Here is an 18,808-nt window from a genome sequence, read left to right on the forward strand (position 1 = left end):
TTTCTTCGAATAATAATGATAAATTCTAGTTGTGGGTAAAACAAACTACTCCATTTTTTACTAATGTTCTTCTATTTTCGACGAAACATATATTACTTGTTTACGCGCTACAATCCTAACAACTTTATTTCATCGCTTTCGTTTGTACATATATTTTATCTCATAAATTCAGCTGAACATTCTTTGTAGCTACCTCGAATCCTTTGCGTAGGTGGAGCTAATCTTGTTAACTGAAAAAATGCATTTCGTTCGAATATCTTTCTAGCATATTCTTTGGATGACATTGCAAATGATTTTTAAAATGATTTTTGATCATTAATGATTATGTTTATTGTTCCTTGGTATCAATAGTGTTTGAACTACAACTTAATCGTGAAGAATTTTCTTAAATATGCATTATGGATATATGGAAAATTAATTTTAAATTAATTTTTAAAGAAAAGGATAATTTTTATTCGTACATCTTTTTAGTTTTATAATAATTTTGTTATAATATCCTGTTAATTTTAATTATAATTATAGGTATATTACTTAATTAATACGTAGATAACTTATACTCAACTTAAATAACATCCAATTTCCAATTATGAAGTAAAAAATTGAAATGGAACAAAAACTAAATAATCTCTTTACAAATTGCAAAGCAATCTATTTAACAAACAATTAAAGGTAATTGGAATATAATTAGAATAATCATGATTATTTATAATATCTTTTCAATTATGAAACAACTAGGTCTAAGAAATTTATTTTCATCTTGAATTATAAGAGTGAAACTTTCGTTATGAAACCTAGAAGAGGAATAATAAATTCTTTGGTTGAATAGAGAATCGATGCTCCTAGAGTGGATGAGGAAAAGGAGATCGATAAATTAATATTCATCAGGAACATTCGAAAATTCCTGCTCGCCGAATTTATGGTTAATGCACATGTTTAAGCACTTTATCGGTATTTCCTGGTATTTCGCCGTTCGATAATCGCTCCAGCCAACATGTTACCTCAATTTTTAAGCAAATTGAACAATTTTACATCGTACAGCCGTTCTATAAAAATTATCGCAAAATTTATTTCTTTTTATCCCTCTTCGATTCGACGACATCGAATAAAATTTAAAGTCTCGTGCAAAAATAATAGGTAGATAAAAACAGATAAGTCAATAGATAAAAACACTTTAAAAGATAATTGCATCCTGTTTCGTTTACATTTATTATAAATTTAACATCGATTCGAATGATATTGAAAATTTGCATCTTTTGATAAATAAAAATATTTTGAAATATATCTTGAAATACTCGAAATCGGCTCTTCGTAAAAGATTTGAAATCTTGTTCTTTGGAAAGAGCATATTAGAAAAGTTATCTTAGAGGATGAAGGATCCTTTTTTCGTCAGGTGTCGGTCGATTTCACGAGGCAGCAGCGTATAGTGCACGTAGAGATGGCCCGACGTCCGGTATAAAATTGCCTTCTTGCATCGAGAATCTTGAAGTGGCACTGATACGAAAATTGGTTGCGTCGACACGGCTTTATTTGATGGATCGAAGCGACAGCAAGATGAAATGGAACAGTTTACAAGCAGGAAGAGCGGAAAGGTCTACAATCTGCTCGTCAATCTCTCGCGCATAGATACTTTATTCAATTCGCGATTTGTAAAATGTAAATTTCAATCGAGATATGAAATGCAACTTCTTCGCAATTTTTCTTCCAGAGAAATTGGTAATTAAAGTCACGAGGAGAGATTTGAAACTTTACAGCTCGAGTAAATTGAATCGAATCGAGGAAAAGAATTAAAATTTTAAAATCCATTAGATTTTACGGATAAGATAAAAAAAAAAGTTTCGAAATACTACGAACCATACATTCTTGTAATTAACCAATATTTTCTTTCCATACGGATCAAGAGATTTTTATACAACTCTATGATACTTTTTTTTTTTTGTTTACTTAGAATCACTATATCAGAGATTTATACCCCACTTCGTACAGTATCTAATTAATCTGTGGAATAAAAGTGAAATTTCTCGCATAGTTTACTTTTGACATTGAACTTCACATTTAGATATTTATCGATATTGTTGGTTCGATGAGAAGAAAATAAAAAAAACAAATTGAATCTGCACGGTGTATGGAGGACAATGGAGTGTGAAGAAAGGACAATCTATACGACGCATAGAGAATGACACTGATGGGTTAATATAGTAGTAAAAGAAAAGATGATATTGGCCCCTTGCTGCCAACTTAGTCTCGATCGTGATCTTCGTATTTATAACGAAGCTATCTGGCAAAAAATGCAGCAACATGCTTCATCTATTAATTATTTAAACAAAAAAAAAAGACTTGTTTACGATAAATGGAGCATAGTTGTCGCTAATAATAAACATAAACATCTTGACTTACAAAAAGAAAATTTTTAAAAAGTTTCCAAAATAACTCACTTACTTAAATTAGATTGCCTACATTTTAAACGAGAATTTATAAAAGTTACAAAAAGTACGTGTTTGAAATTGAAAGATTGCATTGTCATCCTTTCCTCCACATAATATTAAAAAAATAATAAAAACAGAAAATTTAAAAATAATATAATAATAAATATCTACAATCTTATATTGCGATAAAATTAAACACAAAGTAGTCTACTACTAGTCTACTACTACTAAGTAGTAACGTATCATAACAATTGAATTTTAACCAATTAACCTTTTTTGACCGATTTTCATATGAAATTAATCCGAGAAGAGGCATCTTCGTGGGACAAGTTGCAATCAAAATTGATAGGCTCGCGGTAATCATGGAGGACGTAATTGGGCATACTGATGGCGATCCTTTTGCAACCAATGAATCAATCGAGGCGCGCGCCTATAACTTGACGGTTTCTGGTTAAGAGCGCAGCATTGATAAACGGAGTATAATCAAGGGTTTGCCTTTACCATTGTGCGGCTCGCTTAATTGCTTGTAAACTTGTAGGTTGTGCTCGAGAATGCTACACGGAATAATCCGTAACACAATTGCCAAGCTTCTGTTTCCTGTCGAGTGAACTGCTTCCAGGAGAACGAAGAAATTGAAGGAACTCGGCAACGCTTTAATCTTTACCCAAGTGATTTAAACTCGAATGAATCCTGAGTTATTAATTACTTAGAAACTTTAACGACGGAATACTTTCGCCGCGGAAGGATAAAATTTCGTAGGAGAAAACTGAAAAATCAATTAGTCGCGCAACGTCTGAAAAATTTCTTACTCGTGAAATCTTTTCGTATTGCGCACGGATGGAATTTCGTTTACTTGCAAACTGTTTATAACAATCTAATTAGTCCATTGATTCTCCCAATTGATTATGATTTCTCATTCGAATAATAGGAGAATTTGCGTTCAAGTAATAAATAGTTTCAATCAACGAGAATTCAATCGAACGGACATTAACTGAAATTTCATTCCCTCGAAATTCGATCAAATGAAATTCAATCGTATCTATTCCAACACTTTATGACGATTATACGGAAAATATGACAAATCGAATAAACGCAATACAAATCCGTCCGATAGAAATTTACAAATTAAAAGATAACAAGGGATAGATCTCGCGTGATAAAACAATTAAAGGAAAAAAAATAAATGGAATATTTGATCGCTGTTCGTAGAACAAATTTTTATTTGCCCAAGTTTCGGTCGTTCATTCGAATAATATTCCAACGTTTATTAAAAGTTGAAAAACCCGATTGATAGAGATGGATTTTCCATTTTGGATTGTAAAAGCTTGGCGTAACGTGTAGTATTTGTTAATTGTTCGGAACAGGATTTAACGTTGACATAAATTTTAATGAAGTTCTCGCGCTTATAACGTGGTATCAGGATCAATTTCGAAATAAATTTTAATGAATTTTACGAGTGCACGTGTGGATACGGTTAATTTTAGCGTACACGTTTATAATACGAGTGTTCTGTGATAAATCCGTCGTTCCATTGATCATTACAATTATTATTGAAATCGTTTTATTTCCAAATGAAACGTATTGCGAATCCATTGAAAAGTACCGAAACGAGTCTCGAAAAATAAATTTTACCGATGAACAGAAATAAATAGAATGTGGAATCATTTTATCACGCACGATGAATATTAATTAAATATAACTTATCGTGTAATAACTATTAATTATCCAGAAATCAATGAACGAAAAGTTTAACGATTTAGCATGTCTTTTATTATCCAAAATTTTATTTAATCTTTCGAAAATAAAACGTAAATACGACAATATAATTGACAAACTTGTATGGCTCGAATAAAGATGGAAAAATGTTACGGGTTGATTTGAGTTTATTTGAGTTGATCTGAGAGATATTCTTTTAATAGAATAAATTGAAACGTTTTAATAACGTTTTATTTAATATAATTTGATATAACGCAATTTTAACGATCGAATATGGTGATCGTATCAAAAATATTCGTCAAAATCATCCAACTTCGTTAAAATTGCATAATTATCTACGACACATAAAAATATTTTTATCGATATCTGGAAAACTGAAGGTAAACAGCGATTACGCGCATAGGAAAAAATAGTTTAAAATATTGTTCGTGACAAATTTCAAGCTCGGAATGAGAAGAAGATCGAAATCGCCAAAACGTTTCCTTCTGGTATTTTTAATAAGCAAAAAAAAAAGAAAAAAGAAAGAAAGGAAGAAAAAAAAGAAAAAGAAGAAAAAAATTACCTCGAAAAGAAAGGTTGAAAAATTATGAAGCGAAAGAAAAGAGAGCAATATCGCGAGAACGAGTCGAGGTATTATTTTGAAAAAAGATTTTAGCCGTGAGTGTACGGAAGCGGATAAAATCTTCGATCAAACGATATAAAGCGATTATGTTTTGTTACGCAAAACGAACGGCGAACCACGATTGACTTTACGATTGACTCCAAAGTCGATATTGCCACGTTAAAATCGGAACTCGATTCGACTACGATCCCATTTCGTGGAGTCGACTTGTTTTCCAATCGTCGACGTTGCGAAATTGTTCGAAAGGGAAATTACATCCTTGGTTTAACACGATGACCACCGCATCGATTAACGACAACGTGGCCGAGATCCGAAAATTAAACCAATACGTCGGAGCCTTCGTAGGTGAGCTAACCTTTCTTCCATATTTCATGCATTGAAAATCTCTCGATACGATAACTCTTCCTAAATTAAAAAGAATCTGTCCATCTTCCGTTTAAAGAAAACAGGTAAGAAAATTGATAAAAATTATTAGAATCTATTTATATTAATTTTATAATCCATTAATGATCCATGATTTTTTTTATACATTCTCTTTTTTTTTTAAATTCATCCGGATTATCAAATATTTACAGTTTGCTCGTTCCCTTTTTATATAAATCTCGAACGATTGGGAGTATTGGTTTTTTAATTTCTTTCGAATGTTTTTTTTTTCCCCCCCGGATTTACAGAGAATTGGATATTTTTCATTTTGACGTATAATTGTAATATTTCGTTTGATATGATTTTCATATAAATTCATAGAAATAAGAATACGAATAAATGATCAAATTATGTTGCAGAATTAAGGTTCATCTTCGTTTCTTGGTAGGTTTCTTTTCACAATATGCTATTTAAATCTATAGTATATGCGCTTTGCGTGTACATTCTGATTTATCTTATTATTCTATTACTCGTTATCGTATCTCTTATAATCGTGTACTTTTATTTGGAAAATAATATGAGAAGACGATTGTGAATTGAACAAATCATAGATAGATAAGAATATTTGGCGAGGAAAACGAATTGAAGATTAACAATTTTCCTTAAAAACCTTTGCTTTCATTTCTTACTAATTTCTCAAATTCTGTCTATTAAATTTTTTCTCTCTCCTTCACTCGTACACCTTCCATTCCTAACATTCGTTGGACATCGCTTCTCGAGCAAAGGAAATCGTGTCCAGAAAGAGAAACGTGTTGAAGAAACACGGGCAGACAGTGCTCTTTGTCAGCATCCAATTTCCCCTTTTCTCTTCTCATCGAAAGAAAAAGAAAAAAAAAAAGGAAAATAACGAAAAGAAATAAAAACGAAAATGGCGAAAAAGGAACGGATTTTCGTCTTGACGCAAACGCGGCCCTTTATTATAAAATTTTCACAGTTTAAATTAAGCAACGAATGGCGAACGATTAGCGAACGAATGGACGAGAGGCAAGAGGAAGAGAGGCAAAGAGAAGAGGAAAGAGAGAAGGGGGAAAAGGAAGATTGACAAACGTGTTTGTTGATGAAATTTTAGCATCCCTCGGCGGTTTTGCGCTCGGCATCTCGCTAGGTTGGAATTCCAAGGCCAGCATAGTGCTGAGGAATTACGTCGATGCCTCTGCGACTGAAATCGGGCTGATCGGGGGCATTTTAAACGGTGGCATTTGCATAGGGGCGATCCTGATACCGTTCATTGTAGGACGAATATCCAGAACGAACATCTTGTTCTGGACTATGCCTGTTCTCATCCTTACGTGGACCTTGATGATCAGCAATCGTCGTCAGAAGGTGAGAATTACGTTCAAATCGATGTAACAAGCTCTTAAAGTTTAAAGGATAAAAACAAAATATTGTTTTTTCCTAACATTTGGAAATAAGATATCCAATTGAAGTTTTGACAGTGAGTCCTTCGAGGAGGACTTTTGAATCCTTTTCCTTTTTTTTCTTTTCTTTTTTCAAGAAATATCATAGAACAATTATTTTGAATCATTTTTATGTAATTAATTGGGATAATTCGTTATCGGTGGCGCAATTGAAGAATAATTGTACAAGAATTAGAAACATAATTTTAAATATTTAAATTGGTAAATGTACAATGGTATGTAGATGAAACGAGATTTTCTTATTTTATTAAAGCACGCTGAAATAACGGGTCTTATTATATGCAAAATAGGAATGAATATTGCGTATGAAATCTAAAGAATAGAAAGATTATGAGTCAGAATGTTCATCATCCAAAGGATTAACCAGAATTCACTTCCATATGTTGCCGTACTTTACCATTTCTCGTTATAGCGTTTATAAAAATGTCGAAATTTTAAAAGAGAAGATCGTTTCAACATTCGAAAAAAGCTAAAAATATGCGATCCACTCCAGAAAATGTGCGATAATTTTTTAAAGAGATATTTTTATACGAAGCAACGCAAAAAAGATTTTATTAAACATTTAATATTTCTGTTATAATAAGTATTCGTTAATGTATTTTATCCTAAGTAACCAGAATAATTTATAAATACAACAAAAAACGAAGCAAGATAACACAGAAGCAGGATAATTTCAAGCCGAGGATTACTTTCGCCAAATAATTTTTAAATCGTCTCTTTTTGAAAATATTTTCACGTCAAAATATATTCGATGTAACATCTTTTCAAGAGAAATTCGTCTCTTCTCTTTTACACCACCAATAACGAACCATTCCATATTGAATCGTGGCCACGAATACGGTTCATAACCGTTATCGTGTCGATCCTATAACCATAATCGTATCGGCTCTATAACTGTTATTATATCGGTCTTAGAGGATAGCTTTTCCTCTACAATCCAATATATTCACGATATTTAATCCATTCTCTGTTGAAAATCAGAAAAAGCAGTTTTTCATAGGATTCAAATAATTGTCAAATAATTACGATTACTCGAGAATTGTTCGAACTTCGTCTCGAGTTTTGAATTTCGAAAACGAGACGAATATCGTTAATTCGACGATACAAACGAGAACAGTAATTTCATTTATTTTATTTTTTACTTTTTTCTAGGTATTGTTATTCCTGATTGGAAGATTGATCTGCGGCATCTGTGGCGGTGTATCTTGCGTTTTGACGCCAATTTACGTGGCTGAGATAGCGAGCAAAGAAATCCGTGGACGTTTGCTCGCCTTTTTCCAACTCCTAGTCAACTGTGGCGTGATGTACGCTTTCTACGTGGCTCATGCAATCGACGAACAAAGATCTGTATGGAGGTATACACGAATATCTTATTTGTAAATTGCTGATGTTTGTGTAAATTATTGTTTCGTGCGTTATATACAGAAAAAGTGATACGTAAATTATAACTAAAATGGAATGAGAAACAAAATATCCCATTTTAAATATCTGGAAAAATTGGAAACAAAAGTTTTGCCACGTCAAGGGAATGGATCTTGTATTAACAGAACAGATTAACGAAAGTAGAGGAATAAATTGAAACTTATTATTTATTCGTACTTGTTTACTACGCGAGAATTAATATTTCGTGAGATACTTTTTAAAGGATCGATTTTAAAGCCCAAATAAATATAAAAGTCGGTATATAAAAATCGTTGAGTTATATACTTATTTATTAAGTACATAAAGCATTATATCATTGAAATTTCCATAATCAATTTATCTATGATAAAGAAAGTTTAACTTTTATAATTAATTCAAGCTCTGGAATCTTTCAATAATCGATATAAATTAAACTTATTATTCTAAATCTTTTTAGAGATTATCAAGAATATTAGGAACGGTATAATAATATTTTTTCAACTCGTTATCCTTTAATTTTATACAAATTTCAGTAAATAGTTCGAATATATTTCAATAGTTTGTTCGGTATTAGCAAAGTTTGGCATCGAAGTTTTGCAACGAAAATGTGCATAGAAATAATTATCGAAATTATTTCGTTACATGCATTATTCGTGTCACGTTTTCTTAACCAATATCGATCGGTGGTATAATACAGGAACCACGTTTGTTAATAAATATTAGCATTTAATTAATTTAACAAACAACGAATTTAACGTTAAATATCGTTGGCTAATTGATTCATCGAATCCGAAATTATACTCGTTTACACAGATTGTTTATCCCACCGATCAGGCTATGTTTTGGCTATATTTTATTAAATCATAGATATATCATGCGATACTTGTTGGAAAAACTGAGCGCAAATCGATTGTTTCTCTTAAAGGTACAGCGCAATTTGTGGCCTCGCGTGCCTCTCGATCGCCCCGACAAAATTATTACCCGAGAGTCCGCTCTACTATTTGTCGAGGAACGACGAGATCGGTGCAGAAAAATCCTTGAGATGGTATCGCGGCGACACTTACGATGTCCAGCACGAAATCAACGAAACGAAACGTCTCGTTCTCACCCATTCGAAAAAGGTACGAAAAATCGATTTTCTTCCTGCGTGGAGTAACGTGCGATAGTCTCGCTCGGTGTTAAGAAAAGAAACTGTTAACCTTTTCGCTACAAATAACGTCTGTACGAACGGTGGACGTTCATTACGCGTGCTTGTTCCACGTATTTCAATTACGGTGTATTTCTGACCACTCTAAAATTAAAGGGTTAATAGTAAAAATATATCAAACTTTTCACGCATCGATTAGAAATTTGGCAGAAATTCGTATTTTTTTCTTATTCGAAATTATGAACAAGGCATGTTATCCGTAAGAGAAATGTAAAACAATATTGATAGTCGTTTCGTGTGAAATTTACATTTGGACGAGAATCATAATTAAAGGGTTGAATTTTTTTGATATCAGTTCAACCTACGACTGTTAAAAAATCGCCGAATACTGCGGTCAATGGCGACGTGTTTCGGAATAATCTTGGGCCAACATTTGTGCGGCGTCAACATGATGATTTTCTACGCCCTGATGCTCTTCGAAACCACTGGTTCCGGTGAACTGACCGGAAGCGAACAGACGCTGGTCGTCGGCGCCGTTCAAATATTAGTATGTCTCTTGGCCGCGTTCCTGGTCGACGTACTTGGACGTCGAATTCTCCTCACCGTCTCTTCCCTTTTCATGGGATTGTTCCTCATATTGCTAGGTAAACCATTTTATCAAATAAATATTGCGACGGCAAATTTCTCTGATCAAACATTCCTTATTATTTTGTTTTATCGTATTAATTTTCAATTCGAAATAATGGATTTTATATATTTTTCCAGCGAGATAATTTTTCATCGTTCCAATTTAAACGTGGAAAAATTATCGAACGGAACATTTCGTTTCCCCAGTTTCTCAATGACAATTGGGAAATACATGTGTAATAAACTGAACTTAAATTATAATCATTTGTGCAGTTTACATATCGTTATTAATTTGTTCCTACCTATAATTATTATACTTTCGAAATTAATTAAAATTAATAAGAATTATGTGTAAAAATTTTAATTCGTATTTCGATATATCACGTTATGCGTATTTTTACAATTTACACGGATCGATGCATCAAGTATTTGGTATATATCTATGTATTATAAATGTAAATTGTGTAAATATCGTATGATATTTTGTCGTATTTGTTAATTGATAGAGAAAAATGATTTGTTCGACGAGCATATCTGAGATGCTGGCTTTAATCCAGCTTAAAATACGACCTCTTCTGCAATACTTCCGGAACACGCGCGTATAGTATTAAGAAATCAAAATAGATCAATTGGTTCGATCATTCGTTGGCAATTTAAAAACATATCTCATGCTTGACATTGAATAACAATCGCTTTCTTGCTATTTTAATATCTATTTTATAATATTTATTACTTTTATTATGTTTTGCATACGTGAATAATTATATTTCTGAATTTCTACAAAGACAAATAATATTTATAGATTATTATATATATATATATATCATATAATTTCATAGAATTTCCCTTGGAGAATTTTATCAAACATTTCGAAAAACGATCAAATTGTTCTATCCAATTGGATCGATCAATCCAAATTAGATATTTCTGAAACGAACGTTAGATTCATCGACGTAATGAAAAAAGCAATGAGATGAATTTGAAAAAAGAGACGCATCACAAACTCGACCGGACACAATCCATCAAACAACGACCCATCAAATAACGTTCCTCTAAAAGAGAATAATAACACAAGCTAGAATTTTCCTTCATCCTCCGTTTCATCTGTTCCAGGTTGGTTCTTCAGTTTACGCGACAGCGACCCCGAATACGACGACATCTACTTCTGGATGTCACCCACTTGGATCACTCTGATCTTCGCCGCGTTCAACCTGGGACTTGGGCCAATTTCCTGGTCTTTGTTGGGGGACACGCTTCCGGAAGAGCTGAAGACCTCGGTCGTCTCGATGGCGGTCGCATTCGGATGGCTGATCTCGATGATGGGCACCCTGACTTTCGACGAGATGATCATCTCCCTGGGCAGCACGAAAGTTATGTGGCTCTCCGCGGCCATATGCTGGCTGATTGCTTTGTTCTGCGCCATCGTGGTCAAAGACAACACCGGGAAAAGTTTGATCGAGATACAAGAAGAATTTCGCATCGAGTCTAACGGAGGGTTAGAGGAGACCTGATCCTTATTCTCGAACACCGATGTAGAGATACGGATTTATTTCAATGTGAATTTTGTATTTTGAATCTCGGATGATGAACGAGCTGATTTCTTGTATTTTATTGGAACAAGTGGCACGCTGAGAACTGTGTTTAATATTTCGTAGTTACAGTGTAACGAAGATTTTTTTTTCTTTTTTTTTTTTTTGCTACTAGTTTGTTAGATTTATTCAATAGAAAAGCATAGTGCGCATAGTATTTGGCGAAATACTGTTCGATTCAGACCGATCGGGATCACACGTTTCAAAATACTGATCGTTTGACTGCAGATTCACGATCAATAACAGATTTGTCTATTCTGGCAAAATTGTTGAGGAAAATTAACGCGATTTCGTCTTGCTTTTCAATTTACTTTGATTTGAATTAAAAATTTATTAAATTTCTTTTATTTCGATGATTCGACTTTACAAAAAGCGGAATATTTCGTTTATGAAAATTTCGACGATAAACTTGGCAAAATGTTTGAGCATGAAATAGGAAGAAATAGAAAAAAAAGGAAAAGAATGTATATGCATAAATAATTTTTATTTTCTCTAGTTTGCACACCTCGATTCATAAATCCTTCAAATTGACGCCAGATTACATATCATTGTTTTAAACGCCATTGAATTGTAAATCTTTCAACCAAACATTTGCTTATTTACTCGAAATTGTAACTACCGTATTATCGGATTTCTTTCTCGCGATACAATATACGATACAACGATACTTTAATTTTTTCCCTCTTTTATAAAAAGAAAAGGAAAATAAATTACAGTGATATTGATATACGAGGAATAATAATAATAATTGACAAATCTTCATATAAATTGCAACCTAAGAATATGGGAAAAAATACACCGATTTTATTTTTTTCCAATTTCATCTTACATCAAGAATTTTAATCAAAATTAACAAATAGAATAGTATAAATCAATACAGAGGAATATAAAATATGTATGTATGTGTAAAAAGGAACAAATAAAAATTACAATTTAAAATTCTGAAAATTGAACACAAGTTTCAGATAATAAGATCTGGAAAAGAGACTCGATGGGACGAAATATTTGTATAAAATATCTTTATTAAACGAATAAATTATATCAACGATGGTGCATTTCGAACGCATCAAACAATGACCTTCGATTCATGATATTCTCCATCACTCGATGATATTCTGATCCATTTAACGAGAACATTGACAAGTAGCAGACTCTGTGTCGGATGGAATGGCACGCTGGTTTTACTGGCCATCGTCCAAAAAAATGCCAAAGAAGATTCGCACACGTATTTTGTTTCGCGAATACATGCAACAAATCCTCGTGCGGGCTTTTGACAAAAATAACATGGCTAAGGCGATCGATTTCACGAAACGATTTCATTAAGGATCTCGTTATATTTATCGAGTGTATTGATATTTTCCATCTTCCAAAGTTTTAAATCGATATATTCCATGTGAAAAGCATAAAATATCGAGTTACATTACATTATTTCTTCTATAGTTGCTAATTATCAAATTAGCATACGCGAACAAATGCAATTTAATATTACAAATAATATCGTAGTAGTTGTAATAAAAGAGAAAAGCAACTGTTCTTTTAGAAAACAAAAAATAAATTCGATATTTATTTGTTTATATTTTGTAATTGGTAATTTTATAATTTATTGGTATTGAAAAATACAAAAGATGGGGATGAATGCGATCTGAAAATATTTAATTTCGATCGTGTTACGTCGTGGTAATCGTTAATTGAACGATGTAGTAGAACGACAATTTAAATTGAATCGACAATATTTTTAACATAAATTATATTTATATTATTTAAAAATTGTTTATCGATTTGGGATTCGAGAAAACGAGGATATGGATAAAATATTTCCCAACGGGATTATTAAATGAAATAGAGGATTAATGTTAATTATTCTATATATTTCTTTATCTTCTTATCTCTAATAATTAACATTTAAAGTATAAATTAATAATTCGTGTGATTTCGTTTTGAAAAGTACAACTTCCATTATAATTAATACGTTTTAATACGTATATGTTCTGTGTTTTCAATAATTCCTTATAGAATAATTCTTAGATAATTCATTTTCTTTGATGATTCTTTATTACATTTCAATCCTGTCTACATACTACATATATTTAATTGATTCATTCATTTAAAACTATTCGTTTAAATTATAAAATTCATTTGTTTACTCACCATAACGATTTCTCTTCCAAATTCGTACAAAATCTCTTGAATCTCTGAAAGGAAAAAAATAAAATTGTTAACTTTTTTTTGTCGTTACAGTAGTAAAATTTTAATGGAATTACGAAGAAAAATTAATTAGTAAATGTCAGAAGAAAATAAAATTGAAAATCTGAAATATATTTAATATAAATATATACAAAATCGATAAATATGCATTTTCATAAATCGATAAATCAATTTTAATTTTATCTTTTCGTTTCTTCTTCTTCTTCATTTATTTCTAGTTATCATCAAGCTTATTAATTTTTTCTCTGATACAGTTCACTTTCATATTATCGCAATAATATTTATTAATTTTGCTTATGAATTTTTTCATTTATATCGCTTCTCGAAAATACGGAAAACATCGTAGAGAGAGAGAAATTATTTTTCTCATATTTTATGTACTTCACATTTACAATATTACGCTACTATGAATCATTACAGGCGTTTTTCTTGGACGATTTAAAAATTCGCATAAACCTGGATTAGGAGTCTGAATTTAGTAAGAGATTCAAAATAAAAATAAATTTAATATTTTGCAATCTTTCTAATTTATTTTACATAATTTATTTATAGATGTCATAATATAAGAGTGAGAAAATAAATATTAAATGGAAATATAAAAAGAAATAATAAAAATAAATCAAATCAAAATTTAAATAATGCATCATAAATATATGTGTGTGTGTAAAAATCAGGAATCAAATTTAATAAATGATATAAAATTTAAACATAAAATTTTTATTAATTCAAATATATTTATTTGAAATTTATGTAAATTTATTCAATTTATAATAAATAAATAGAGTAAATATCAAATATTAGGCGTAAATGTTACGCATCATCAAAGTTTTTACAATAATCAGATCGAATCGATCATTTAATAATATTTTACATATTTCATATTTTTTCAATTCAAGATATTAATGTTTATAGATAGAAATAGATGAATAAAAAAAATTGAAATAAATACATTAATAATTTATAACAAGTATTATATCTAATATTTCAATGTTAGTCACAGAATTTACAAATAGGATAAAATTTATACCTACGTGAAATTCGTGAATTTAAATTTCCTACAATATTGAATTTAGGTCAAGAGTTATATATAAAAATGAAGAGGAAAATAAATTCAGAATTTTAGACACGAGAATAAAAAGTATCGTAAAAATTTGTGAGGTCAATAAGCGAAAATCAAAGTATTTCACGAAACGAGTTGAAATTCATACACAACGAAAGATTCAAATTTTGGATTTCCTGCAATATTGATTTCAAATAATAATAAATCAAGGTATATTCAAAAAAAAATAAAAATATATATTTATTTAAAACGAAGTATTAAAACGACTATTAAATACATTATTTTACTCGATTGGATCTTATTTTTATAAAACAAATAATCTTAAATAACATTATACGTGTTATACGTTATACACATTTTATTTTATCTTTGTTTTTCACAAATGAAATAAAATGCCGATAAATTTTTTACAATAATAATGAATCGGAAAAGGCAATTTGAAATTCAAAAATAAAAATTGGAAAATTCACGTCGAGACTCGTGGACATCGATTCGAACATTTTCTCGTGACAGAAATCGAAATTCGCGCGGAAATCGCGTGACATTTGGAAATTCCGATTATTGCCAAAACCGAGTCTCTGTATTTCAACGTATTTGAAGAACATTTATTTGGTATTCGAGTAATGTATATTCGAGCTCGTTTATTCTGAAAACTGACACAACCGCTTTTTGTACGAGAATTAAAAACATTAATCATGCTCAAAGGAAAGAAAAAGTGTTTCTTTTTTATCTTTGTCCGAATCACCACGTTATTCTCTTTACTGTGAATTTAAATTGACGTAATTAATTGCTCCATTTCTTTCCAATAATTAGACCAATTCTTATTAACTATTCAAATGAATTTTCTTTCAAGTTTTCTAAAAAGCGTGGTCTAAGTTAATAAACCAAAGAGCGATGTAACATTTCAAAGAGAATATTTACTATAAAATTACCAATACATCTGAAAATTATCAAAATTGTGAAGTATTCTAAAGAATCTAAATTTGTTACTATTGTTATTATTTTTATAAAAGATAAAATCGAAATGATTTCATTCTTTTTAAATTGACGTTTTGCTAAAAATATCGTTGCATCTACATGTGATCCACTATGCTTTTTGTATTAAAAAGAACTACGTTTCAACGAAGATATATAATTTTGAAATAGATATTCATCAAATCATTTAAAGCACAAATATAACAATTATTGATTATGTGCTTACAGAAAATTTTATTCTCATATCCACTTCTTCAATCTGTATAACTATCATCTAACACACTTTTTTTTTATTTTCATGACGCAAAGGACGCCCATCTTCTTGAAGTATATCGAGTAATATCTCTCTTTAAACAAACGTTACTCTGGGATGTATCAGCCAAGCAGTAATAATCGGCAGACACAAAGTCAGTATTATCTATTATTTACTTATTATTAATATGCTGATCCACTTTTTATAGAAGCTAATAAAATCATTCATTGTTTCAGGTGAATTTGGAATTTTTTATTTCATGATAATTATATAGACACGAATAATTTCAATGATCATGAAGTACATTGTCAGTAAAACAGTATTCTCCTGAACAACTTTTCTCTATAATTTTTCTCATACATAGAATATCTCTTTTTTAGAATCCAACACAGTCCAAATTTAATTCAAATTTTATTAAGATTCTTAATAAAAAATAAAATGTATCTGCTATTAGATATATTATTAACATTATTATTAATATATTCGTAGGACATTTTTAAAGGATCGATTGCAGAGATAAAAATAAATACGAAAATGTCAGTCAAGACTTATTTATTTGATTTTAGTAAACAATTCATATTTTCATTAGATGAAACGAGAATGAGATAGAACGAGATAGCTCCATCTTTCTTATATAGCCAACTCACTCCAACTCCATCAATTGCTTATATTTTAAATAAGTAAGTCTCAAACAACGTTTCTGTATTATACATCAACTTCGATATTTACTTTGGCTTTTAGAATCCTTCGAGCGTTCCACAAATAATTAATCCTTTGCATGCATGGGGAAGACATTATCCAATGTATTTCATGGTCATTGCAATCTGATGAGATGCTATATAATTATCTTATTCGTATTTAAGATTGGAACATGGCATAATTATATGATGCTGAAACGAGAAAAAGGGAAGAAACTTATCGGTGAGGCCATCTTAGCGTTATTTAGAGCCTTTCCACGTTGTCCAATTTTCGTCATCCGATCGAAAATGGATATTGATCGATGATACTCGTTTTCCACGCCACTTTATCATTTTAATTTCCTTTTTTTTCTTTTTATCGTGTATTTTTAATGCCACCCGATTACACGTAATCGACACAGCGATGCGGAAAACAAGCGTTATACCGATCGATGGTCGGTTGACATTCATTTCCAACGGCCAAAATTGGATAATATAAAAAAGATTCAGCCGATATGCCAAAAGATGCACATATTTGTAAAAATATATTAAGTTGGACAAAGTATTAAGAAGCAATAATAATTATTTAATTTATAAACGCGATGAGAGGAGCGAAGAATCAACGAGGGATTAAAAGGAGGGAAGCGAATCGTCTTTTTGTCGAAATATACAACAGCGATAATAAGAGAGAAATAGAAAGACATTTACGAATTATTTATATCGAAACTATGATATTAAGTTTCGAGGGTGTTGGTAACGCGATGAGATACTATGGTCGTTGCGTCAAATTACGAAAGTTCCCTTGTAAAATTAATGCCACGAACACGAGCATTGTCCCCTACCTGAGAATTAGAATGCTCGGCAAATTATGAGGGATGGCCTCGGTCTCGGGTGGCCATCTTTAAACTTCCACGATCCGTGTAATTAAGAATATTCGTTGAATTTGCCATGAAACTTGCGCGAGAACGTCTCATCAAGGAACATCTGTTCCTTACGAATAACTTTCTTCCTTCGACATCAAAGTTTCCGTTTCATGTATTTCAACATTCTGTTGCGCCATTCACAACGTCGTAATGGCGGACAAAAGTTGCCATCCAGAATGGTATCGGTAATTAAATATCCCTTTACAAGCTTGAAAATAATTAACTTTGAGAAATTTTTGTTGGGATTGAACTTGCCGTGTGCTATGCGTTGCTGTATGTTATTCGTTAATTTTGAAACGAGACGATAAAATCGATGAACCATTATTTTCTAGCAAATTAACCCTTTTGCATTGTGCAGCATGGCCAACCATGTGTTAGCGTTATAATGTTGAAAAAAAAAAAAAAAAGAATAAAGGAAGGAAATATCAATTTGTTAGTTATTGAACTTTGTGAGCAGTCACTGTCAATAATGGCTCTCTTTTGAAATCTTTCGCTTCATTTTGCACGATGCATAATTCCTTTTATTTTCCTTTATGGAAAAGAAACAAGAAAGCAGCTTAATCCGTGTATCTTGAGAAATCAATTTTTCTATAATAATTTTTCTCAATGATTAGATTTTAATAATCTAATCTGTTACTTTTTAATACATCGAACAAATAATCGGTTTTTATACACAAATTTTAATTCGATATTGAATTTTTTTTCCATTTTGAAATTGGAAGATGGAGAAAGAGAAGATTTTTCCATAATATCGATCATAAAACTATTCTTGATCGATCCGAACGATATAAAAATTCAACGATTAAGAACGATAATTACCGATTGATAAGAATTTATCAATTTTCGTCAGGCAGAGGATATTTGAAAATAACATAAGCTTCCATCGAAAACCGGTGTATTCGGTAGTCACGATATATGGACGTTGAAAATCGCTTTTAGAAACTTTCCATTCAAACGACTCGACGTTTCCTCGTTCGATTGCCTTCGTATTTCTCTTGGATTTTTCCAATTATTTCACACGTTTTATGGATTGTACAGATCACGTCCGTTCACGTTCAATTGGAATCAATCGGACAATCGTATAAAAATAAAGAAATAAGAAACTTAAATACAAGTAAAACGAGATTACAAAAATGAAATTTATAAAATTATATGTTTCAGTGATTAAAATTGATTAAACAGTAATCGAAATAAAGAATTTCATTCAAAGTTTTCAAATGAAGAAAGAAAATTTATTATTAAAAAAATATTCTTGTGGAGTAGATATTTTAAAGTTTGCATGATGAAAGCTTGGTGGAAATTTATTGAATGAGAAAAAGATACAAGAGAAACAATATCTAATTGTTTTA

General features: G+C 30.9%; 2 protein-coding genes across 5 annotated transcripts in view; one reads left to right on the forward strand and one right to left on the reverse strand.

Annotated features, from left to right (window-relative positions):
* LOC107995243 (octopamine receptor beta-2R) overlaps nt 1-18,808 on the reverse strand; it is a 167,412-nt gene that overhangs the window by 88,734 nt on the left and 59,870 nt on the right. For all 3 annotated transcript variants that reach the window (XM_062077491.1, XM_017052622.3, XM_062077486.1), the window contains exon 2: nt 13,515-13,558. The gene's annotated coding sequence lies outside the window, so the exon portion shown is untranslated. The remainder of the gene's footprint in view (nt 1-13,514; nt 13,559-18,808) is intronic.
* On the forward strand, nt 1,954-18,569 carry LOC107995242 (facilitated trehalose transporter Tret1-like). Of its 2 annotated transcripts, XM_062077483.1 has the most exons (8): nt 1,954-5,106; nt 6,254-6,507; nt 7,755-7,957; nt 8,929-9,124; nt 9,506-9,794; nt 10,891-11,272; nt 15,916-16,013; nt 16,096-18,569. In XM_062077483.1, exons 1-7 carry the CDS (start codon nt 5,034-5,036, stop codon nt 15,944-15,946), a joined length of 1,428 nt encoding a protein of 475 aa, XP_061933467.1. In that variant the 5' UTR covers nt 1,954-5,033; the 3' UTR covers nt 15,947-16,013; nt 16,096-18,569. The 2 variants fall into 2 exon arrangements, with proteins under 2 accessions (XP_061933467.1, XP_016908110.1); XM_017052621.3 differs by lacking the exons at nt 15,916-16,013; nt 16,096-18,569 and having other exon boundaries at nt 1,955-5,106; nt 10,891-12,314.

This window comes from Apis cerana, linkage group LG7, assembly GCF_029169275.1.
Source record: "Apis cerana isolate GH-2021 linkage group LG7, AcerK_1.0, whole genome shotgun sequence".
Taxonomy (NCBI): Eukaryota; Metazoa; Arthropoda; class Insecta; order Hymenoptera; family Apidae; genus Apis; species Apis cerana.

Bases quoted from the DNA above. Each gene is read 5' to 3' on its own strand.
- LOC107995242 (XM_062077483.1), top strand. From the start codon at position 5,034: ATGACCACCGCATCGATTAACGACAACGTGGCCGAGATCCGAAAATTA. The intron at 5,107-6,253 runs GTGAGCTAACCT...ATGAAATTTTAG, and splicing joins ATACGTCGGAGCCTTCGTAG to CATCCCTCGGCGGTTTTGCG. The intron at 9,125-9,505 runs GTACGAAAAATC...TTTTGATATCAG, and splicing joins TTCTCACCCATTCGAAAAAG to TTCAACCTACGACTGTTAAA.